Source organism: Mustelus asterias, chromosome 12 (genome assembly GCF_964213995.1).
Source record: "Mustelus asterias chromosome 12, sMusAst1.hap1.1, whole genome shotgun sequence".
Classification (NCBI taxonomy): Eukaryota; Metazoa; Chordata; class Chondrichthyes; order Carcharhiniformes; family Triakidae; genus Mustelus; species Mustelus asterias.
The window spans coordinates 108888663-108914965 of record NC_135812.1 but is presented as its reverse complement, the minus strand read 5'-3'; the positions used below and the strand labels follow the sequence as shown (position 1 = coordinate 108914965).

At 43.3% G+C, this 26303-nt stretch overlaps 1 protein-coding gene and 1 long non-coding RNA gene across 9 annotated transcripts in view; one reads left to right on the top strand and one right to left on the bottom strand.

The window, feature by feature from the left end:
- LOC144501825 (uncharacterized) overlaps positions 1 to 10066 on the top strand; it is a 72045-nt gene extending 61979 nt beyond the window's left edge. The window contains exons 2-3 of the long non-coding RNA XR_013499214.1: positions 3965 to 4083; positions 8680 to 10066. This is a non-coding gene — a long non-coding RNA (uncharacterized LOC144501825). The remainder of the gene's footprint in view (positions 1 to 3964; positions 4084 to 8679) is intronic.
- The window catches only part of LOC144501818 (C-Jun-amino-terminal kinase-interacting protein 4-like), a 274627-nt gene that overhangs the window by 75028 nt on the left and 173296 nt on the right, over positions 1 to 26303 (bottom strand). For all 8 annotated transcript variants that reach the window (XM_078225869.1, XM_078225866.1, XM_078225865.1 and 5 more), the window contains exons 6-8: positions 10600 to 10825; positions 7395 to 7494; positions 6336 to 6457 (exon numbers count right to left, since the gene is read on the bottom strand). In XM_078225869.1, the coding sequence (XP_078081995.1) occupies positions 6336 to 6457; positions 7395 to 7494; positions 10600 to 10825 (448 nt within the window). The remainder of the gene's footprint in view (positions 1 to 6335; positions 6458 to 7394; positions 7495 to 10599; positions 10826 to 26303) is intronic.

Below are 26303 nucleotides of genomic sequence, written 5' to 3'. Positions count from 1 at the left end.
CTTTCTGCTGCTAAAATGCGTGCACACAAATGTATGAAGTAAGATGGGATTTACGAAGTTTGCACAAACGGCATCAGCTAAATATGTAACGACAACATGCAAAGGGTGGAACAGAAATGAGCTTCATAAGCAAGCATGGCAAAACACTAAACCACTTTGTATCCATGTGCATTATAAGTTCTTATTCTTACACACACAGACACACACGATCTGCATGCTGTAAACACATGGCCTGCTTTTCAAAACTAAGCTACAGAGATTAGTAAATGATAGATAACCAGTTAGAATAAGCTTATCGGTAAGGCTGCAGGAATTCTGGATTAAAGGATATAAAAGTTCCTTGTGGGGGACATGCAATAATTGAGGTAAACTCAAAGCCATTCTGGGTAAAGTGAAAGAAACGAACAAAGGAATCATAGACTCCTACAGTGCAGAAGGAGGCCATTCGGCCCATCGAGTCTGCACTGACCACAATCCCACCCAGGCCCTATCCCCATAACTCCATGCATTTACCCTAGCTAGTCCCCCTGACAGTAAGGAGCAATTTAGTATGGCCAATCCACCTAACCCACAAATCTTTGGAGTGTGGGAGGAAACCCGAGCACCTGGAGGAAACCCACGCCGACATGGGGAAAACGTGCAGACTCTAACATACAGCAATCCAAGCCGGGAATCGAACCCAGGTCTCTGGTGCTGTGAGGCAGCAGTGCTAACTAACCACTGTGCCACTGTGCTGTCCCAGATGAACATTTCTCAACGCAGGACCAGGAGATTAATCTATTTGTACGTCTGATTTATAGAACATAGAACATAGAACATTACAGCGCAGAACAGGCCCTTCGGCCCACGATGTTGCACCGACCAGTAAAATAAAAAAAATTAAAAAAAAACTGTGACCCTCCAACCTAAACCAATTTCTTTTCGTCCATGAACCTATCTACGGATCTCTTAAACGCCCCCAAACTAGGCGCATTTACTACTGATGCTGGCAGGGCATTCCAATCCCTCACCACCCTCTGGGTAAAGAACCTACCCCTGACATCGGTTCTATAACTACCCCCCCTCAATTTAAAGCCATGCCCCCTCGTGCTGGATTTCTCCATCAGAGGAAAAAGGCTATCACTATCCACCCTATCTAAACCTCTAATCATCTTATATGTTTCAATAAGATCCCCTCTTAGCCGCCGCCTTTCCAGCGAAAACAATCCCAAATCCCTCAGCCTCTCCTCATAGCATCTCCCCTCCATACCAGGCAACATCCTGGTAAACCTCCTCTGCACCCTCTCCAAAGCCTCCACATCCTTCCTGTAATGTGGGGACCAGAACTGCACACAGTACTCCAAGTGCGGCCGCACCAGAGTTGTGTACAGTTGCAACATAACGCTACGACTCCTAAATTCAATCCCCCTACCAATAAACGCCAAGACACCATATGCCTTCTTAACAACCTTATCTACTTGATTCCCAACTTTCAGGGATCTATGCACACATACACCTAGATCCCTCTGCTCCTCCACACTATTCAAAGTCCTCCCGTTAGCCCTATACTCAACACATCTGTTATTCCTACCAAAGTGAATTACCTCACACTTCTCCGCATTAAACTCCATCCGCCACCTCTCGGCCCAACTTTGCAACCTGTCTAAGTCTTCCTGCAAACTACGACACCCTTCCTCACTGTCTACCACACCACCGACTTTGGTGTCATCAGCAAATTTGCTAATCCACCCAACTATACCCTCATCCAGATCATTAATAAATATTACAAACAGCAGTGGCCCCAAAACAGATCCCTGAGGTACACCACTTGTAACCGCACTCCATGATGAATATTTACTATCAACCACCACCCTCTGTTTCCTATCCGCTAGCCAATTCCTGATCCAATTTCCTAGATCACCCCCAATCCCATACATCTGCATTTTCTGCAGAAGCCTACCATGGTGAACCTTATCAAACGCCTTACTAAAATCCATATATACCACGTCCACTGCCTTGCCCCCATCCACCTCCTTGGTCACTTTCTCAAAAAACTCAATAAGGTTAGTAAGGCACGACCTACCTGCCACAAAACCATGCTGACTATCACCTATCAATTCATTACTCTCCAAATAACTATAAATCCTATCCCTTATAATTTTTTCCAACATCTTGCCGACAACAGAAGTGAGACTCACCGGTCTATAATTCCCGGGGAAGTCTCTGTTCCCCTTCTTAAACAATGGGACAACATTCGCTAACCTCCAATCTTCTGGTACTATACCAGAGGCCAACGACGACCTGAAGATCAGAGCCAGAGGCTCTGCAATCACTTCTCTTGCCTCCCAGAGAATCCTTGGATAAATCCCATCCGGACCAGGGGATTTATCTATTTTCAGACCCTCCAGAATATCCTGCACATCCTCCTTATCAACTGTAATACTGTCTATTCTACTCCCTTGCAACCCAGTGTCCTCCTCAGCTATATTCATGTCCCCTTGCGTGAACACCGAAGAGAAATATTGGTTCAATGCTTCACCAATCTCCTCCGGTTCCACACATAACTTCCCTCTGCCATCTATAACTGGCCCTAAACTTGCCCTAACCAACCTTCTGTTCTTGACATACCTATAGAACGCCTTAGGATTCTCTTTAACCCTATCCGCCAAAGTCTTCTCATGTCCCCTTTTAGCCCTTCTAAGCTCGCTCTTCAACTCCCTCTTAGCCAATCTAAAGCTTTCTAGTGCACTACCCGAGTGCTCACGTCTCATCCGAACATAAGCCTCCTTTTTCTTTTTAACCAACAAAGAAACTTTTTTGGTGCACCACGGTTCCCTAGCCCTACCAATTCCTCCTTGCCTGACAGGGACATACCTATCACAGACTCGCAGTAGCTGCTCCTTGAAAAAACTCCACATGTCGGACGTTCCCAGTCCCTGTAATCTCCTAGTCCAACCTATGTTTCCTAATTCTCTCCTAATAGCCTCATAATTACCCTTCCCCCAGCTAAAACCACTGGCCCGAGGTTCATGCCTATCCCTTTCCATCACTAAGGTGAACGTAACCGAATTGTGGTCACTATCACCAAAATGACACAAATCTATCTCAACATTCCAGAGCTGTATGCAGCAGCCCTTCCAGGACTTGCTGAATATTAATAAAACTAGAAAACAGCTTTTGATCTTAAACCTCAACACCTACTCATACATTTTGATTTCTCTCCCTATACAGCTTTTATATATTATGTTCTGAAGAAATATTGTTCAAAAGCCGAGGTAAAAAGTCATGGTCTATAGTACTGGACACTTAAAACAGCTGGAGCAGAAAGAACAGAATGTAGTGTCTGGCTGATGGCAAACTTGGGCTTTAAATCTATGCAGCTCCCAGTACTTGCAACAACATGGTGGTGAATAGGAGTTCCAAAGTGATAGAGAGAGAGAGACACACAGAAGGAATGGGGGGGGGGGGGGATAGGAAAAGGGGGAAGAGAGAAAGAGAGGGGGGGGGGGGAGAAGAGAGAGAGAGAGAGAGAGAGAATAAAGGAACATTGTGGGGGAGGAAGAGAGAGAAAAGGAACAGTGGGGGGGGGGGGGAGGAGAGAAAGAGGGAGAGAAAGAACAGTGAGAGAGGGGGAGAGAGAGAGAGAGACAGAGTAGGTGGGCGAGGGAATGGAGGTGGTGCAAAGGAATGGAAAGGGAGTGTGCATGAGGGAGAATGGCGTGCGTGTGTGGGGGAACAGACAGTGTGCATGCGTGAGGCAACAGAGATTAGGGGGGAGAGAGAGAAAGAAAAAAGGAACACAGAAGGAACAGAATGCATGCAAAGGGTCAGAAAGGCCAGAGAGGGCGCACACATGAGGGGACAGAGAGAGAGATAAAGCACTTTCGCATTAAAGGCAGAAATCAAACGTCATACAATTCGAGCCAAATGCACTAAACATCAGCACAAGTTGATTATCTAGAGTTCTTTCATTTCTGTTTTTCAGCTTGCATGTTTCAGGAGCAAATGCTCCTCACTTTTTTTGGGACGTGGACATCACTGACTGGCCAGCATTTATTGCCCATCCCTATTTGTCCTTGGAGAGTCACATGTAGGCCAGACCAGGTAAGGACGGCAGATTTCCTGCACCAAAGGACATTTGTGAACCAGATGGGTTTTTCCGACAATCAACAATGGTTGAGCTTTGACAAAGGGTCACCTGGACCTGAAACGTCAGCTCTTTTTTCTCTCATTAGAGATGCTGCCAGATCTGCTGAGATTTTCCAGCATTTTCTCTAATGGTTTCATGGTCATCAGTAGATTCTTAATCTACTGATGACGGCACGGTAGCACAGTGGTTAGCACTGCTGCTTCACAGCTCCAGGGTCCTGGGTTCGATTCCCGGCTCGGGTCACTGTCTGTGTGGAGTTTGCACATTCTCCTCGTGTCTGCGTGGGTTTCCTCCGGGTGCTCCGGTTTCCTCCCACAGTCCAAAGATGTGCGGGTTAGGTTGATTGGCCAGGTTAAAAATTGCCCCTTAGAGTCCTGAGATGCGTAGGTTAGTGGGATTAGCGGGTAAATATGTGGGGGTAGGGCCTGGGTGGGATTGTGGTCGGTGCAGACTCGATGGGCCGAATGGCCTCCTTCTGCACTGTAGGGTTTCTATGATTCTATGATTCTAATCCAGATTTTTAAAATTGAATTCAAATTCCACCATCTGCCGTGGCGGGGTTCGAACCCGGGGCCCCCAGAACATTAGCTGTGTTTCTGGATTAATAGTCTAGTGATATTACCACTAGCTCACTGCCTCCCCTTAATCAACTGTTTTATGATGCAGCAGGTTTATCAGTGTTCTGGTAGATAATATTTATTATTGAAAACACACCCCTTGGCCTTCACAATCGATTTTGCTAAGTTTGATTCCTGTGCTCAGGAAAATCATCATTATCAGCAATGATATCCTACAATCTTTTTAGTTTTCAAGTTGGGCCACCTGAAAGTTTGGGCTACAGAGATGTTTAAGGAATTTATATATCCATTTAGCTGCACAGAATTCCAGCACACAAAGTCAAATGATTTAGCATCAGCAAAACAGGCTTAAGGTACAATCACATCAAATTAGATTCCTGCTATTAAAATGTTTAAATTGAATTTCATTTGGATTGTAGATGTATGTTTCAAAAGCAAGTTCAAGAAAGATTTTAGACAGTGGAGGATTAAGCTCCCTAATTAAGATAATTCAAAACAAAAAATATTTTACTATACTAAGCTTTCATTAGAAAAACCAATTTTCTGTTAGGAAAGAAAATGTCCATTCAAGCAATACAAAGAATAGATAACGTGGCAAGATTAAACACAAGTTCATTTGAAACCAAGCACAATTTTATTTAGGCTCACCTCCTCAAATGATATTTTACTTGTGAAAGAGTTTTCTTAGTTACATCCTCTCTGACTTGCCTGCAACTCATGTCCCTCAGTTGAATTTAAATCCCCTTATGCGAGTCATTCCACACCCTCTATCCTACCCCACTGCTATCACCTCTTCCGATTCCACATACCACCATCATCTTCTGTCTCTCTGGCTTTTAATGCCTGCGCATCATTCACTCCCCAATTAGTGGCACACTCCTCAGCTGCTTTGACTCCACTCAAACTCTGTCTAATCCCGTTTTCACCTTGCTACCCCACTGCTTATTTTTAGAAGGCTGCCTAAATTTTCTGCCAGCCAGCCACTTCCACGAAACATCTCGAGATAGTTACGTTAAAGTTACTAAATAAATGAGTAACTGTTGTTTGCAATTGTCAAGGAAATCAATCTACACATGTATATTGAGAATTTCAAAATAGGCTCATAAAAGACAAATCAAAGCAGATTTTTTCCTAAACATGATCAAATAAAACCTTGGATCAGGATTACAGTTTCATTATTTTAATTTCTCACAGATTATTGCTAATTTCACAGAACTAAAAATGATTTGGTCAAGTTTTTTTTGAAAAAATAAATTACATTACAGATTTTATTTTTGGGCAACTACGTGAACACAAAATAGAAAGGAATAATTTCAGTAATATAATATGTCCCTCCCCGGACTCGTAATTAGATACCATTCTTTGGAAAGTAATTTCAGGAGGTGGGATAGTTTGCAGGTCTGAGTTGCAGCATGTCACACATTTTTTGGTCATCATTACCCACTAGAGGGAGAAGCTACTCAGCTTCTGATGGGAGAGATTCAGACAAGCTGTAAATGTCCAGGGATCTCTTGTTTTTACATGCTGTATCTGGCATGCAGCTCAGAAACTCCTCCATCTTAGCTACGTGGGGGCATTTACACATTTAAACAAGGCTGCACTTCATCACTGCCAGATTTTCCACTTACCCAGCAAATTTGCCCCCTCGTCCACATCACCAATCAGCTCAGAAGCCGACTGGGAGAGTTCATCAAAAATAGATTCTGTGTTCCGATCAAACGCTTTGTTCTCTATTCCCTGGGTTGGCGTGCTGTAAAAATATGAAATCAGAAATTAATTAGTTATAGAAATCATAGAAACCCTACAGTGCAGAAGGAGGCCATTCGGCCCATCGAGTCTGCACCGACCACAATCCCAACCAGGCCCTACCCCCATATTCCTACATATTTTACCCGCTAATCCCTCTAACCTACGCATTCCAGGACTCTAAGGGGCAATTTTTAACCTGGCCAATCAACCTAACCCGCACATCTTTGGACTGTGGGAGGAAACCGGAGCACCCGGAGAAAACCCACGCAGACACGAGGAGAATGTGCAAACTCCACACAGACAGTGACCCGAGCCGGGAATCGAACCTGGGACCCTGGAGCTGTGAAGCAGCAGTGCTAACCACTGTGCTACCGTGCCACCCCACTTGATACGAGTCAGTGTCAAGATTTCTAAACCTTTTGGAGTATTAAGCTGCCATTAATATGTACAAACAACAAAATTGCAAAATAAGTGTATAAAGCAGCCTTGTAAAAGGTGCATGGTACTGGAATTGTAATTCTGGCTTTACAAATAAGTAATACATCAACACTTCACAAATTTCTTAAAATTTCCTTTCCATATACCAGTCACCCCATTGGCTAGAGTAAGGATCCCAAATTAATTTGTGGATTGAAAGTGTTTTAACTTTGCAGAGGGGCACAAAAAAAGGGCCTCTTCTCACCAGAATTTCTGATGAAAGACCGCAGACTTTAAACGTTAACTCAATTTCTCTCTCCAAAGATGTTGCCTGACCTGAGTATTTTCAGCATTTTCTGTTTTCATATTAAACGGAAATGCATGCTGATATAATTGCTGACAGTCTGTGCTCTCAAGTCCAACATACATAGAGGATATATGATAGATGAATTAATTGTTAAGAATAAACTATAAAGGGGCAATATATTAACATTTCATTATTCAGGAGAATTTAAGCTCACCTCGCTCCTTTATACCCACTAATGTCTCGATCCATATCTAATTCGGGCGTCGAGTCAATGATGGCTTGAACGTCTGATTTGTCTTCATTTTCAGTCATACCTTCAACATTAACAGACATGTGATTGTTAGTCTACATTACACGGATGGGACTTCACTGGATATGAGATTTCCTATCATTGGTGTGAGGGAGCAACTCCAGTACATGCGCATGGAAAGATAATTTTATTGGTCATCCCTCATTATTGAGGTTCTCAATTGAAATCTGCATATTCAACACCAATGTAATAAAGCAGAGCCCCGTGGATGTTTATAGAACAAAGGGATGTAATTCAGTCCATTATGTTCGTGGCTGTTTTTTTGCTGGAGCAATCAAAATTATTCTCGCTGTCATCTGTTCCTCCCATAGCCCCTATACCTTCATATTTAAATATTTATTCATTTTTCCTCAAAAGATGCAATTGTCTTTGCCCCAACCACTCCAGGGAAAAGCATCCCGTGTTCCAGTAATCCTGGTTTGTAACTAAATGTTCCTAACCTCTCTCCTCACCATTCCAGGGTAGGAAACATTTCCATTGAAGAGGTCCTCCAGCTAATAAAGTTCATTTAAAGTTAGGGTCACAAGAAGGCTTACATTAACACTGCAATGAAGTTACTGTGAAAATCCCCTAGTTGCCACACTCCGGCTTCTGTTCGGGTACACTGAGGGAGAATTTAGTATGCACCTAATCAGCACATCTTTTGGACTGTGGGAGGAAACCGGAGCACCCGGAGGAAACCCACACAGACACTGGGAGAACGTGCAGACTCCACACAGACAGTGATCCAAGCCGGGAATCGAACCAGGGTCCCTGGCGCTGTGAGGCAGCAGTGCTAACCACTGTGCCACCGTGTTGCCCCAATAAAGAGTTCATTCAATGGGCTCTCTATTAGCCAAAGTTACACTTAAAAACAGGATGCTCCCAGAACAAAATTTTGAATGAAAAACAAAGGGCGGGATTTTCCAGCCATGCTCGCCTCAAAACTGGAAAATCTGGAAAATGACCAGCTTTTTGTGAAAGTGAAACCACAAGTCTAGATATTTTCAGTTAAAACCCCCTGAATTTAGGCAGTCCGTTCCGTTTGGAACGGCGCCTATTATATTTTTATAAATATTTTTCTGCACACAATTTGTTTAATTACAAGCAAGATCCTAAGGGTAGGAAAGGTTCACAGTGTTCACTGAAGCAAGAGCTAGGACGCAGATGGCCTATCTTTAATCACTCTCTTTCTCCTTCACCCTTTTAGTTTATCTCTATCCGGAGAGAAAGGAAAAAAGGTGCATTTCTATAGCGCCTTCCACAACCTCAGGACTTCCTAAAGCACTTTATAGCCAATGAAATACAGAATTCCACGTGAGTGTTAGCCTGGACGTGCGTTCAAGTCTTGGAGTTGGTTTCGAACCTACAACCTTTAAGACTCAGAGACAAGAGTGTTATCACTGAACAAAAGTTGACACCTGTAGGCCAATCTTGCTGTAGTACAGTTCCACTTGTGCAGGCAATGTACCATTAACCTGACTCCATCGTGCTTTTCATGTGTTTGCCTAAATGGTTATTCTCAGCACTTGCTAAGATCGATGATGGAACTCCTACGATCACCACAGTTAAATTCAATTGAATCAATAAAGGCCACGGATGCAGTCTGAATGCACTAACTCCTTGTAGGGAACTGGCCTCCTCTCACTAATATAGTTGCATAACAGATGTCGTTGGGTGTGGGGGAACTCTTGATCCCGACCCATGCCCCATCATTTTGTTCCCATGTCCTCTATCATGCTGCAGCTTTAAAACTATATTTCTAAAAGTGTTAAACACCTGCAGCAATATTCCCCTTTAAACTCAGAGCAAATACCCACAGATATTTCACTTGCAACAAATCTATTCATCATTGATCATTGGATATTTTGTGGAATTATTTATTCCCACTTTAAGACAGAAGTTATAGTAACGCAGATGCAAACCAGACAGAACGTACCAAAGTTACCAGGTATTAACAGGTACACATGAGACCTCCAAAAGGAGGAAAAAAATAAAGATATTTATACTTGAAACTTTGGTATTTTCACAACAAGCTCTTATTTCTACTATCAACACTTCAGAGGATACTCTGTCTCCATGAAATACTTCCATGCTTCTCACAATCAATGGTCAACTTCAAGTAGAAGAGACTATTTTGTAAAGTGGAAATCTCATCACCTATAAGGAGGGATCAGGAATGGTTTTGATGTGCCTTTGTTTTGTAATTCCAGGTTGAGTTTCCTTTTTTAAACTGTAAGAGCTCCTAAAATTAGGCAATAAGGTTGGAACCATTAAAGAATATTGGAAAACTGTGCTGCAATAATTGATATAGCTATCTTATTACCTCAGCTCCCACACACCTAGCACTACAGCTGTATGAAAAATAAATTGAAGGAAAAGATGTAGCAGCTTTAATAGACTTTGCCAACTTCTCCTACCCCTCCTCCCACACAAATCCTTCTTCAAGGAAAGATCATAAACCATTGAAGCATCTGAGTACCCATTTGCTTCCCTGCAAACCCAACTCTCTACACAATGGATGTATCTGCCAGCTGAAATTGACATTCTAAATATATCCAATGTTCTAAAGTGAGTACTTCTATTTCTGTTAATCAGGCTCATCTTCCCCAACAAGATAAAAGTGGGATATATAACATGGGGCTGCACGGTGGCACAGTGGTTAGCACTGCAGCCTCTCAGCACCTGGGACCCGGGTTCAATTCCAGCCTCGGGTGACTGTGTGGAGTTTGAACATTCTCCCTGTGCCTGCGCGGGTTTCCTCCAGGTGCTCCAGTTTTCTCCCACAGCCTATAGATCTCTATAGGTTGACTGGCCATGCCAAATTGCCCCTTAGTGTCAGGGGGTCTAGCAGGGTAAATACATGGAGTTAAGGCTTTGGTGGGATTGTTGTTGGTGAAAGTTCGATGGGCCGAATGGTCTCCTTCTGCACCGTGCGGATTCTATGATTCTATATATGCCATTGGAAGAGAGATGTGCAGGATTATCTGGAGCTGTGACAATCTGAAATCTCTTCCTAGAAGGAGGCAGTGAGGAAGGAGAAGGTTGAGATGTCATCAACATTAGTAAAGTAACCACAAATATTCCTCAATTCCCTTGGAATAAAATTTTGTTCAAACAAAGCACTTACCAACTGCTAACGTTCTAGTTTCCTGCTGTACCTGCACGTCAATATTTTTCTTGCTGTCTGGTTTCTTGCTTGCTTGGTTTAAATTTTTAGACAACCCTTCAGGCTCCAGGTTTTCCTTTCTTGGAGAAGCTGAATCTCCCACTGCAGGATCTGATGGAGCCGACATAGGGGTGTTGGGTTTTGTTGGCACCAAGCTGGAGGCCTGGCTAACATCAGAGAGTTCATCCTAAAATACAAACAGAACTCCAAATATGTAACGTCTGTCAAACAATAACCAATTACCAATCTCCTCAGCATTAAAAGGCAAATGAACTAATGCCAAATCATTCATCCTGTGCTAACTTTTTTGGGGTTCAAAGTGACTTGAATGCAAAACTTAAAGGAAACTTGAGATAATGCAACCTAACTGAGATGTACCTGGAGTTAACTGCACAATGAATCTTAAATTAGTCCATCGGGGAAGATCAGTTATGTACCAACATTCCAATGCATCATACATTTTGATCAACATGACCAGCAACAACTTGTACTTGTATCATACACTATCAACATAGTAAGGCATTCTAAGGTGCTTCACAGGAACATTATCAAGTAAGGCTGATACCAGGTCATATAAGCGGATACTAACACAGATTCCAAAAGCTTAGTCAGGGTTAAGTTTTAAGGAGTGTCTTAGAGGAGAGAGGCAAGAGAAATAGAGAGGTTTAAGGAGAGCATTTTAGAGCCAAGAACCAAAGCATAGAGTCATAGAGGTTTACAGCATGGAAACAGGCCCTTTGGCCCAACTTGTCCATGCCGCCCTTTTTTTTTTTTAAAACCCCTAAGCTAGTCCCAATTGCCCCGCATTTGGCCCATATCCCTCGATACCCATCTTACAATGCATCTGTCTAAATGTTTTTTAAAAGACAAAATTGTACCCGCCTCTACTACTACCTCTGGCAGCCTGTTCCAGACACTCACCACCCTGTGTGAAAAAATTGCCCCTCTGGACCTTTTTGTATCTCTCCCCTCTCACCTTAAACCTATGCCCTCTAGTTTTAAACTCCCCTCCCTTTGGGAAAAGATATTGACTATCTAGCTGATCTGTGCCCCTCATTATTTTATAGACATCTATAAGATCACCCCTCAGCCTCTTACGCTCCAGAAAAAAAAGTCCCAGTCTATCCAGCCTCTCCTTATGGCTCAAGCAGCTGAAAGCACCGCCACTAGTGGTGGGATGATGAAAATCAGGATGCTCAAGAGGCCAGAATTGGAGGAGTGCCAGGATCAGAGACTTCCAATGAGTATTTGATCAGCTGCTCTGGTTTCCTCCCACAGTCCAAAGATGTGTGGGTTGATTGGCCATGCTAAACTGCCCCTAGTGTCAGGGGGATTAGCAGGGTAAATAGGTGCGGTTACAGGGAAAGGGCCTGGGTGGGATTGTCGGTACAGACCCGATGGGCCGAATGGCCTCCTTCTGTACTGTAGGAATTCTATGATTCTATTCTATGATTAATTGTTTGTGATGAGACAGATTTTGGAGAAATTTATAAAACACACCTACTGTTACAATTTCACAGATTTTAAGCAGGCCTTTGATAGTGTATAGTGAGACAGAATGTGGCATTCCTGAGAATCTTGCCAAAATTATACAAAAGGGAACTATTTAGATCAACAGTTGGAGCAAGATGCAGATGCCTATGCCTAATTTATTGAACCTAGAACAAGAAACAGTGATGAATCTTGCAACTGAAAGCTGGTGGACTAAAACTATTTGTATTTCCTAAGTGTAATGCACTCCAAGTAAATACTAAATGGAGCTCTGGCCTGTATGTTAAACAACTCCCACAGACTCCACTCAGTTTCGCCATGACAGCTCTTTCACATTCTGAATTCACAGCAAGGTTGTAATTATTACTTAAAGTGGAGGCTAATACAATCCTGACTAGTTGCTGCACCAGCAGTTATTTTGCTCAGTATGTTTGGGCTGATTTAAAACATTTAAACATTGTTTACTCAATTCCTGCACTATTAAAAACTCCCCGGCACACAGTGCACTCATTTGATTGCACAATACCATTTACTATTCAGGACACCGCATCTCCCATTTTTGCACTAGCATGAGAAATGTGACCTTCAGATGGATTTCCCACTGGATCCAATGCCGAGCTAATCACTGTGCTCTCCTGATGTAACCAGCAGCAACCAAACCCCCACTGATCAGACTGCAGGATGCAACATTTTGAAAGGAAATAAATACAAACAACTCTCGCAACAGAATCAACCAAGGAGTGAACTGTTTATTTTCCAACTATTTCCCTCAGCAATGAATCTTCAGAAATTCATCCATTCTCACGATGTTGAAATTAAAATTCATTAGAGTAAACACTTTTTCTTTATTCTTTCCTTGAGATGTGGGTGTTGCTGGCAAAGCCAGCATTTGTTGCCCATCCCTAATCGCCCTTGAACTGAGTGGCAGTTAAGAGACTACCACATTGCTGTGCATCTGGAGTCACATGTAGGCCAGGCCAGGTAAGGAAGGCAGATTTCCTTCCCTAAAGAACATTAGTAAAGGTCTCTCAGGCACATGCATTAAACGGGTGGCACTGGGTCAGATGCAGTCTTTGATATTCGGTTCTATTGCAGTCAACAGAATTAAATATCAGGTATTCCACTTCACAGGCAGGTGATCCAATCGATATCTTTGCTAGGGACAGATTACTACCCCTTTTTGTGTCATGTCACTAAAAAAATGACAAAAAGATATGAATGAGAAAGGATCCTGGCTCAGAAAATTAGGGAGTAAATCAGTACGAGTGGAGATTAGAAATGTCAGGGTCGGAGAACACCTGTGGGAGTAGCTTACAGGATCCCTAACAGAAGTGATATTTTTGAATAGAGCATCAAACAAGAAATTATTGGAGCTTGTAACAAAGGCAAAATAACAGTTATGCGGGACTTAATTGGTCCTGAAGGATGAGTTTCTAGAATTGTTTTGACACAGTTTCCTGCAGAACCAGCTCGGAATAAAGCTATTTTAGCTCCAGGCCAAAATTCTCCAGCCTCATGCACCAAACTACCACCGTTAGCAAGAAGGGAGCATTTGACGCTCAGCCAAATTTCCATTCACGGCAGCGGGACCAGAGAATCCCAGCTGTGGGCAAAGTTGGAGAATTCCGGCCCTGGCATTGTGCAATGAGGTAGGGTTAATAAGTGACAAAATAGTGATTATAATACAACTGAATTCCACATTAAGTTTGAAAACAACATACTCCAATTATAAACAATAATCATAAGCTTAAACAAAGCCAGTTACATAGGTATGAGGGGAAAGCTGGCTCAGGATGATTGAGTATGTAGAATAAAGGTATGTCAGTAAATAAATAGTGGGAAACATTTAATTCAAATTGTTTAACAAAAATATTCCATTGAAAAATAACTCCGCAAGAAAGGTCCATCTGTGGTTTGCTAAAAAAAATTAAGGATAGTTTTAGATTAAAAGAAGAGGTTTGTAATGTTGCAAAGAAAAGTAGCAAGCCTAGGGATTAGGAGTTTTTTGTTTAGAAACCGGCAAAGGGCTACCAGAAAATTAATGAAAGGGGAACAAATAGAACGAGAGAGTAAACTGGACAGAAATATAAAAACAGATTGTAAGAGCTTATAAGTATATAAAAAGGAAGAGAGTAGCTAAATTAACACTGGTACTTTAGAAGCAGAGGCAGGAGAAATTACCATAGGGAATGAGGAAATGGCAGAGACATGAAACAAGTATGTTGTGTTTGACTTCATAGTGGGAGACACGAGAAAGAGGTAATCTTGAGGCAAAGAGAGCGAGGAAATTAAGGTAATTATTATCAGCAGCAAAAAGTACTGGAGAAACTGGAGACTAAAGTCTGACAAATTCCCAGGCCCTGATGGCCTACACCACAGGGTTCTAAGTACAGAGATAGTAGATGCACTGGCTACGATTTTCATAAATTCCCTGGATTCTGGAACAGTTCTAGTATATTGAAAGTTAACTAATGTAACATTGCTTTCAAGAAAGGAGGGAGAGAGGAAACAGTTATCAGTTAACCTGACAACAGTGGTCAGGCATTCGATAAGATGCTACACAAAGGATTAATACACAAGCTAAGGGCTCAGAGTTGGGGTGATCTATTAAGAACATAAGAACATAAGAAATAGGAGCAGGAGTAGGCCATCTAGCCCTTCGAGCCTGCCCCGCCATTCAATAAGATCATGGCTGATCTGACGTGGATCAGTACCACTTACCCGCCTGATCCCCATAACCCTTAATTCCCTTACCGATCAGGAATCCATCCATCCGCGCTTTAAACATATTCAGCGAGGTAGCCTCCACCACCTCAGTGGGCAGAGAATTCCAGAGATTCACCACCCTCTGGGAGAAGAAGTTCCTCCTCAACTCTGTCTTAAACCGACCCCCCTTTATTTTGAGGCTGTGTCCTCTAGTTTTAACTTCCTTACTAAGTGGAAAGAATCTCTCCGCCTCCACCCTATCCAGCCCCCGCATTATCTTATAAGTCTCCATAAGATCCCCCCTCATCCTTCTAAACTCCAACGAGTACAAACCCAATCTCCTCAGCCTCTCCTCATAATCCAAACCCCTCATCTCCGGTATCAACCTGGTGAACCTTCTCTGCACTCCCTCCAATGCCAATATATCCTTCCTCATATAAGGGGACCAATACTGCACACAGTATTCCAGCTGCGGCCTCACCAATGCCCTGTACAGGTGCATCAAGACATCCCTGCTTTTATATTCTGTCCCCTTCGCAATATAGGCCAACATCCCATTTGCCTTCTTGATCACCTGTTGTACCTGCAGACTGGGCTTTTGCGTCTCATGCACAAGGACCCCCAGGTCCCTTTGCACGGTAGCATGTTTTAATTTGTTTCCATTGAGATAGTAATCCCATTTGTTATTATTTCCTCCAAAGTGTATAACCTCGCATTTCTCAACGTTATACTCCATTTGCCATATCCTCGCCCACTCACTCAGCCTGTCCAAATCTCTCTGCAGATCTTCTCCGTCCTCCACACGATTCACTTTTCCACTTATCTTTGTGTCGTCTGCAAACTTCGTTACCCTACACTCCGTCCCCTCCTCCAGATCATCTATATAAATGGTAAATAGTTGCGGCCCGAGTACCGATCCCTGCGGCACGCCACTAGTTACCTTCCTCCAACCGGAAAAACACCCATTTATTCCGACTCTTTGCTTCCTGTCGGATAGCCAGTCCCCAATCCACTTTAACACACTACCCCCAACTCCGTGTGCCCTAATCTTCTTCAGTAGCCTTTTATGGGGCACCTTATCAAACGCCTTTTGGAAATCCAAAAACACCGCATCCACCGGTTCTCCTCCATCAACCGCCCTAGTCACATCTTCATAAAAATCCAACATGTTCGTCAAGCACGACTTTCCCCTCATGAATCCATGCTGCGTCTGATTGATCGAACCATTTCTATCCAGATGCCCTGCTATCTCCTCTTTAATAATGGATTCCAGCATTTTCCCTACTACAGACGTTAAGCTGACCGGCCTATAGTTACCCGCCTTTTGTCTCCTTCCTTTTTTAAACAGCGGCGTAACATTAGCCGTTTTCCAATCAACCGGCACTACCCCAGAATGCAACGAGTTTTGATAAATAATCACTAACGCATCCACTATTACCTCTGACATTTCTTTCAATACCCTGGGATGCATTCCATCCGGACCCGGGGACTTGTCCACCTTCAGTCCCATTAGTCTACCCAGCACTGCCTCTCTGGTTACATTAATTGTATTAAGTATTTCTCCTGCTGCCAACCCTCTATCGTTAATATTTGGCAAACTATTTGTGTCCTCCACCGTGAAGACCGACACAAAAAACTTATTTAAAGACTCAGCCATATCCTCATTTCCCACTATTAACTCCCCCCTCTCGTCCTCCAAGGGTCCAACATTCACTCTAGCCACTCTATTCCTTTTTATATATTTATAAAAACTTTTACTATCATTTTTTATATTAATTGCTAGCCTAGCTTCATAGTCTATCCTTCCTTTCTTTATCGCTTTCTTAGTCTCTCTTTGTTGTTTCTTAAATTTTTCCCAATCACTTGTTTCTCCACTATTTTTGGCCACTCTGTACGCAGCTGTTTTTATTTTAATACTCTCCTTTATTTCCTTCGTTATCCACGGCTGGTTCTCCCTTTTCTTACAATCCTTGTTTTTTGCTGGAATATATTTTTGCTGAGAACTGAAAAGGATCTCCTTAAAAATCCTCCACTGTTCCTCAGCTATCCTACCTGCCAGCCTGCTCTCCCAGTCTACTTTAGCCAATTCATCCCTCATCCTATCATATTTCCCTCTGTTCAAACAGAGGACACTGGTTTGGGACCAAACTTTCTCCTCTTCCATCTGAATCAGAAATTCGACCATATTGTGGTCACTAGACCCAAGAGGGTCCTTCACAATAAGATCCTTAATTCTACCTACCTCGTTACACAATACCAGATCCAAAATAGCTCGTTCCCTCGTCGGTTCCGTAACATGCTGTTCAAGGAAACTATCCCGACAGCATTCTAAGAACTCTTCCTCCATTCCACCCTTACCGACTTGAGTCTGCCAGTCAATGTGCATGTTGAAGTCCCCCATGATTATTGCCGTTCCGTTTTTACACGCATCCCTTATCTGCTTGTTTATAGCCCTCCCCACCTCAACATTATTATTTGGGGGCCTATATACCACACCTACTAGTGTCTTTCTCCCTCTACTATTCCTCATCTCTACCCATAATGATTCCACGTTTTGTTCCTCAGAGCCTATGTCATCCCTCAGTACTACCCTGATATTATCTCTTATTAATAGCGCGACCCCACCACCTTTTCCTTCCTGTCTATTCTTCCTAAACGCCTGATACCCCTGGATATTCATCTCCCAGTCCTGGTCACCTTTCAGCCACGTTTCTGTAATGGCCACTAGATCGTACCCACTCGTGCTGATTTGTACCATCAACTCATATACCTTGTTCCGAATGCTTCGTGCATTCAGGCAAAGTGTCCTTATTCCAGCTTTTATCTGGACCCGCTTTGATGAGTCGCGAACACCCTCTCCCTCTACTCCCTTATCTATTAGCATGGATAAAGGATTGGTTAGAGACAAGGAAGCAGTACTGGGGTCTCAGCTATTTGCAATCTATATTAATGACTTAGACAAAGATATGGAAAGTAATACAAAGAACAAAACAATGAACAAAGAAAATTACAGCACAGGAACAGGTCCTTCGGCTCTCCAAGCCTGCACCGACCATGCTGCCCGTCTGAACTAAAACCCCCTACCCTTCCGGGGACCATATCCCTCTATTACCATCCTATTCATGCATTTGTCCTAATATATCTGTTTGCTGACAGTACAAAGCTAGTGGGAATGCAAGTTGTGAGGAAGACACAAAGAGGATGCACAGAGATTATAGACCCAGGGGCCTGGGTTCGATTCCCGGCTTGGGTCACTGTCTGTGTGGAGTTTGCACATTCTCCTCGTGTCTGCGTGGGTTTCCTCCGGGTGCTCCGGTTTCCTCCCACAGTCCAAAGATGTGCGGGTTAGGTTGATTGGCCATGCTAAAAAATTTGCCCTTAGTGTCCTGAGATGCGTAGGTGAGAGGGATTAGTGGATAAAATCTGTAGGGATATGGGGGTAGGGCCTGGGTGGATTGTGGTCGGTGCAGACTCGATGGGCCGAATGGCCTCTTTCTGTACTGTAGGGTTTCAATGATTCTATGACAAGTTAAGCGAGTGGGCAACAATGTGGCAGATGAAATATAATGTGGGCAAGTGTGAGGTTATTCACTTTAATAATAATAGCATAGCAGAATATTTTTGAAAATAGGAAATTTGTAAATGTTGATGTTCAGAGGGACTTGGGTGTACTTGTACAAGAACGCAAAAAGTTAGCATGCAGATAAGAGCAAACAATGAGGAAGGCAAATGGCATGTTGGCTTTATTGCAAGAGGATTGCAGTGGAAGAATAAAGAAGTCTTGTTACAATTGCACGGTGCTATGGGAGACTATGCCTGGAATACAGTGTGCACTTTTGATCCTCATACTTAAGAAAGGGTAGAGGTGGAGTGCTTTGGAGGCAATACAGCGAAGGTTCACTCAATTGGCCCGAATTGAGAGGGATGTCCTATGATGAGAGGCTGAGGAAACTGGGTCTATATTCTCTTGAGTTTAAAAGAATGAGAGGAGATATAATTGAAACATTCAAGATTATGAAGGAGATTGACAGAGTAGATACCAAGATGTTGCTTCCCCTGCTGGGGAATCTAGAACATGGAGGCACAGTTCAGGGTAAGGGGCCAATCATTTAGGACAGGTGAAAAATTTCTTCATTTAAAAGGATTTTAAATCTTTAGAATTCTCAGTCCTACAATAGTGTGGATGCACCGTCACTGAATGTATTTAAGGCGGAGATAGATTGATTTTTGGTCTCTCAGAGAGGCAAGCGATATTGGGAGCAGTGCAAATTAAAGTGGAAATGAAGCCCAAGATCAGCTATGATCATAATGAATGGAGGAAGAGCTGTATGGTCATATCCTGCCTTAAGCAATATTACAATCCTCAATTTTATCTTCCTTCCTATTGAAGCCAAGGGGGTCCCTGAATCATTACTTCCTAATTTAACAATGACCTTGATCAAAATCATCAGCAGAATGTCCAGCAAATCTCATTTACATTCGATGGCCAACTGACCACTTAATACAAGCAATAAGATGGCTAATAATAATTAGGCACTGGACATCCATTGGCCATCCACCAGCACTCAGATAGGTCACGGCAAGAATATTTCAGCACGTGCCATGGGTAAAAAAAAAACAGGGAGTAGCTCGGGTAAGCAGAAACCCAGATTTCTTCATTAACCTTCTGGCCCCTCAAAGCAAGATTCACCTTGGTCTTGTATGGTTTTTTCCTATTGCAAAGTAGGTTTCACTAAGCTTGGTGGCATTAGGCAAGGTGAGAGTGACTGCCCTTGATATCAAGGCCGCACTTGATCGAGTGTGGCATTAAGGGGCCCTAGCAAAACTGGAGTCAATTGGAATCGGGGGGAAAACTCTCCACTGGTTGGAGTCATAACTAGCACAAAGTTGTTGTCAGTTATCTCAACTCTAGTAAATCACTGCAGAAATCCTTCAGGTCAGTGTCTGAGGCAGAAACATCTTCAGCAATGACCTTGCCTCCAGTGGGAGGAAACCCACTTAGAAATGGGGAAAATGTGCAAACTCCACACAGGCAGTCACTCAAAGCCGGAATCAAACCTGGATCCCTGGTGCTGATTCAGGCAGGAGCTTCAGACACCCAATGAAAATGTTGCTCAAACTTTCATGAGGGAAGAATGGAACAGGAAAAGAACATGCACTATGTTGAAGAGTCGGAATAAATTGGTCTTTTTCCCAAGTGGCAGGCAGTAACTAATGGGGTACCACAAGGATCAGTGCTAGGACCCCAGCTACTCAGAATGTATATTAATAATTTAGTGAGGGAACGAGATGTAATATCTCCAAATTTGCAGATACAAAGCTGAATGGACAGGTGAGCTGTGAGGAGGATGCAGTGGTCCTTCAGAGTGATTTGGACAAGTTGAGAGAGTGGGCAGATGCATAGCCAATGCAGTTTAATAAATGTGAGGTTATCCACTTTGGTAGCAAAACAGTAAGGGAGATTATTATCTGAATGGCTATAAATTGAGAGAGGGGAATGTGCAACGAGACCTGGGTGTCCTTGTGCACCAGTCACTGAAGGTAAGCATGCAGGTGCAGCAGGCGGTAAAGGCAGCAAATGGTATGTTGGCCTTCATAGCTAGAGGAATTAAGTACAGGAGCCGGGATGTCTTGCTGCTAAACAGGGTAGATGCAGGAAGGATATTCCTGATGGCGGGGAGTCCAGAACCAGGGGTCACAGTCTGAGGATACGGGATAGATCATTAAGGATTGTGAGTGGGCGAGGGTCTGGCAGATGGGAGTATAACGTTGGCAACTGCGAGGTTATTCACTTTGGAGGAAATAATAGCAAATTGGATTATTATCTAAATGGAAAAAAATTACAACATGCTACTGTGCAAAGGGACCTGGGGGTCCTTGTGCATGAGACGCAAAAACCCAGTCTGCAGGTGCAACAGGTGATCAAGAAGGCAAATGGGACATTGGCCTATATCGCAAGGGGGATAGAATATAAAAGCAGAGATGTCTTGCTGCATCTGTACAGGGCATTGGTGAGGCTGCAGCTGGAATCCTATGTGCAGTATTGGTCCCCTTATTTGCGGAAGGATATATTGGCCTTGGAGGGAGTGCAGAGAAGGTTCACCAGGTTGATACCAGAGATGAGGGGTGTTGATTATGAAGAGAGACTGAGCAGATTGGGTTTGTACTCGTTGGAATTTAGAAGGCTGAGGGGGGATCTTATAGAGACCTATAAGATAATGAAGGGGCTGGATAGGGTAGAGGTGGAGAGATTCTTTCCACTTAGAAAGGAAGCTAGAACTAGAGGGCACAGCCTCAAAATAAAGGGGGGTCAGTTTAGGACAGAGTTGAGGAGGAACTTCTTCTCTCAGAGGGTGGTGAATCTCTGGAATTCTCTGCACACTGAAGTGGTGGAGGCTACCTCGTTGCATATGTTTAAATCACGGATAGATGGATTCCTGATCGGTAAGGGAATTAGGGGTTATGGGGATCAGGCGGGTAAGTGGAAATGATCCACTTCAGATCAGCCATGATCTTACTGAATGGCGGGGCAGGCTCGAGGGGCTAGATGGCCTACTCCTGATCCTATTTCTTATGTTCTTATGAGGAGAAATGCCTTCACGCAGACAGTGGTGAGCCCTTGGGGCTAAAGGGATCAAGGGATATGGGGAAGGTGGGAACAGGTTGGATGATCAGTCAGGATTACAACGAATGGTGGCGGGCCAGGCTTGAAGGGCTGAATAGCCCTTCCTATTTTCTATGTTTCTAGATAAATTCTCAGTCATGTTGGCTGCAAATGGAATCACCATGTGACTGCCTTTCAAGCAGAAGTAGCAATAAAGTGAGAAAAAAAATCATTATTGCCCAAAACAGCTCACTCAGTCTGCTGTGTTAAAAGAGAAGTGAAGAAAAATTGAAAATAGTGAAGCAATACCCAATTAAAATCCAGATGTCTCCATAGTAAGAAAATCACTGTCACTCAGTTTGCTTTTGGCTCTTAATGGTATATATCAGTGAAACAAATGTATTTTACCCATAGACTGAGTTTGCACTGCACCCGAGCTACAGTCTCCAGGAGGCAGGCACTGTATATGTAACAAGCTGTGTGCTGCAATCAATGTTAAGTAATGGAGCAGGGAATGCAGCAGGAAGGAACCCAGCTGGCACAGTTGAATTGATTTGTTCACAGCGAGATGGATCAAGTGAAGATGGGTGATCTGTAATTCCACACAATAAATGAACAGTATTTTCAGCACAGACTAATTACTGTCTGGATTATCAACATCATGTCAATGGACAGGGACAATAAAATGTCACATGATGATCCAGTCTCTAATGCTGTAATGCCATGTAGGTGCCAATGACATAGACAAAACAGGAACTAAGGATCTGCAGAGGGAGTACGAAGAGCTGGGGAACAAATTAAAAAGCAGAACCAACAAGGTGGTAATCTCTGGATTACTACCTGAGCCACGCGCAAATTGGCGCAGGGTTAATAGGATTAAGGAGACGAATGCGTGGCTCAAGGATTGGTGTGGAAGGAATGGGTTCGAATTCATGGGGCATTGGCACCAGGATTTGGGCAGATGGGACCTGTATAGATGGGATGGTCTCCATTTGAACCGTGCTGGGACCAGAGTCCTAGTGAATCATATCACTAGGGCTGTAGATAGGGCTTTAAACTAATTTATGGGGGGGAGGGTGCAGAGATAAGAGGAATTACGAAATCAATGGTAGAGGAGAGGGAGCGAGTGCAAGTGAATGAGGGCATTCAAGTAGTTAAAGGAGTAGAGGGTGAGGGAGAAGTTGATAGCGTTTCATCAAATCGGGTCCAGATAAAAGCTGGAATAAAGACACTTTGCCTGAATGCAAGAAGCATTCGGAACAAAGTTAATGAGTTGATGGTGCAAATCAGCACAAATGGGTATGATCTAGTGGCCATTACAGAAACGTGGCTGCACGGAGACCAGGACTGGGAGATGAATATCCAGGGGTATCAGGCATTTAGGAAGAATAGACAAGAAGGAAAAGGTGATGGGGTAGCTCTGTTAATAAAAGAGAATATCAGGGTAGTAGTGAGGGATGACATAGGCTCTAAGGAACAAAACGTGGAATTGTTATGGGTAGAGATAAGGAATAGTAGGGGGAGAAAGACACTAGTGGGCGTGGTCTATAGGCCCCCAAATAATAATGTTGAGGTGGGGAGGGCTACAAACAAGCAAATAATGGATGCGTGCAAAAACGGAACGGCAATAATCATGGGGGACTTCAACCTGCATATTGATTGGCTGACTCAAGTTGGAAGGGGTGGGATGGAGGAAGAGTCCTTAGAATGCCGTCGGGATAGTTACCTTGAACAGTAGGTAACAGAACTGACGAGGGAACTAGTTATCTTAGATCTGGTAATGTGTAACGAGGTAGGTAGAATTAAGAATGTTCTTGTGAAGGACCCTCTTGGGTCAAGTGATCACAATATGGTCGAATTTCTGATACAAATGGAAGAGGAGAAAGTAGGGTCCCATACCACTGTCCTCTGTTTGAACAGAGGGAAGTATGATAGGATGAGGGCTGAATTGGCTAAGGTGGACTGGGAGAGCAGACTGGTAGGTAGGACAGCTGAGGAACAGTGGAGGATTTATAAGGAGATCCTTTTCAGTACTCAGCAACAATATATTCCGGTAATAAAGAAGGGCTGTAAGAAAAGGGATAACCAGCCGTGGATAACGAAGGAAATTAAGGAGAGTATTAAATTAAAGACCGATGCGTACAGAGTGGCCAAAAATAGTGGAGAAGTGGGTGGAGGCTACCTCGTTGAATATGTTTAAATCACGGATAGATGGATTCCTGATCGGTAAGGGAATTAGGGGTTATAGGGATCAGGCGGGTAAGTGGAACTGATCCACTTCAGATCAGCCATGATCTTATTGAATGGCGGGGCAGGCTCGACGGCCTAGATGGCCTACTCCTGCTCCTATTTCTTATATTCTCATGTTCTTATGCTCTGAATGTCAGTCATTTTTAAGTGCAAAAGTTATAAAGCTGTGAAAATTTCAATTGCAGTCCCCGCTAGTGTACAGGAAAATTAGTTTCCGTCACTGGGAAAATCAGTTATCCTCTACAGAAGGACTGAAATGAGTTTTGACAGAATAGTTTGGACGTGCCAGCTTGGAGAGCAAATGCCATAGGCCAGGTTGGCTCACAATGACAAAAGCTTCAGTTAGATCTCAGGACAAATATAGAAATTGATGTAATTCCCTGCACTTTCCTTGTAGTTGTCTCAGTGTTATTATAGACTTGTATTCAACTGCTGGTGCTGCTTGTGGCCACTCCTGTCAGAAGTACTTCAAACTTTAACAGTCCAGAAATAAAGGTAGGAAGGCACAGCAATTTCTTTTACAGTAAATTAAGGTTTTAGAAAAGTGATGCGAATATTAATTAGCTACCTAAATCCACTTTTCACTTCTCATTTAGCAAGTCCTGCACCACACACCCCAAAGACATTAGGGGAGGCGGTGGCATAATGGTATTGTTACTGGACGAGTAATCCAGAGAGCTAGAGTAATGCTCTGGGGACCTGGGTTCAAATCCTGCCATGGCAGATCGTGAAATTTGAATTCAACAAAAATCTGGAATTAAAAGTCTAACGATGACCATTGTTGTAAAAAGCCATCAGGTTCACTAGTGCCCTTTAGGGAAGGAAATCGGCCATGCTTACCCTGGTTTGGTCTCAACTGCCCCTTCAAAGGCAATTAGGGATGGGAAATAAACGCTGGCTTGGCCTAGCCAGCAACAGCCACGTCCCATGAGTGAACAAAAAAAAAATCCTTTGTCGAGATAGCAGAAAAGCACTGTTCAAATTCTGAAGGAAATAATAACAACACAAAATGCTAGAAGCACTCGGGGAGTAGGGCGGCACGGTAGCAGTGGTTAGCACTGCTGCTTCACAGCTCCAGAGACCTGGGTTCGATTCCCAGCTCGGGTCACTATGTGTGGCGTTTGCACATTCTCCTCATGTCTGCACGGGTTTCCTCCGGGTGCTCCAGTTTCCTCCCACAGTCCAAAGATGTGCGGGTTAGGTTGATTGGCCATGCTAAATTGCCCCTTAGTGTCCTGAGATGTGTAGGTTAGAGGGATTAGCGGTTAAAATATGTAGGGATATGGAGGTAGGGCCTGGGTGGGATTGTGGTCGGTGCAGACTCAATGGGCTGAATGGCCCCTTACTGCACTGTAGGGTTTCTATGATTCTATGAGTATTTGTGAAGATCAGGTAAATGTTCCTTCATTAGGACTTAAAATGTTAACTCTGTTTCTCTCTCCACAGATGCTGCTTAATTTGCATTTTCTGTTTTTATTTCAGGTTTCCGACATTTGCAGTATTTTGCCATTATGCAAGAAGGTATCCGGATTATCGTTTGGATGCTTAGATTCACATATTCTGCACTGTGCATTGATGCTCGGATTCGTACCAGCTCCTTGCAGAAATCCACAAAGCTTCCAGACAAATTCTCAAGTTGAAACAGAATTAGAATGAGTTTATCAGACACAAGGGCCAGACTTCTCCAATTCGCCTGCAGCTGGGATTCTCCACTCCCGTTGCAGTGAATGGAGTTTCAGCTGAGCGTCGAATTCTCTGCTCTCGCTGGCGGTTGTGGTGGGGTGAATGAGATCGGAGAATCCAGGCCAAGAGTTCATTATGGAGCAGTCTTAAAGAAATCAAAAGGTGAAATAAAACTTTTTGATTCAGATCACAAATGATTTCCATACATTATGTGAGCTAGCACTCTATAGCAGTATAGAGAGAGTGCTTCAATATCACCTGCCACTTTATGGGTGCAATTTTATATACATATTTATTTGCTTTCATGGTACCTACATTACCATAGTGGGCAGCATGGTAACAGCAGCCATATCCATTAGCAACACACCAAGCGGACTTTCTCCTTTTATCTCTTCCCATCTTCCACTTGGCTCTTTGCGTGAGATAGTGGTCAATTTGGCAAGTAGGGAACAGCGGCAGAACAGATGGAAGAGCCAAGACAAGGGAGAGAAAACACAGAAACATCTGCAAGAATACAAGACTTACTGCTGAAGATAGAAAAATGTTTCACAAGCTTCTGTGTGCCTCATGTCACAAAAATGTCAAGTACAACAGGAGCTTGCACTGCAGATACTGCAAATGCAAAACATTTTAAATATGCAAATGATCACAGCCAGCGGTTACATTTGTGAAAGTTAAGAGTAGGAAAGGAGAAGAAGTGATTAGGAAGGCAAATAGAATGTCGTTGTTTATTGCAAGGGGAATCGAAATATAAAAGTAGGGATGTTTTGCTATAGTTGTACAGGGCACTGATGAAGCTACATCTGGAATACTGTGTACAGTTTTGGTCTTCTTATTCAAGGAAAGATATAAATGCATTAGAAACAGTTCAGTCAACTCATACCTGGGATAGTGGGGGCCTCATTTAACCACGGAAGAAAGTTGAACAGGT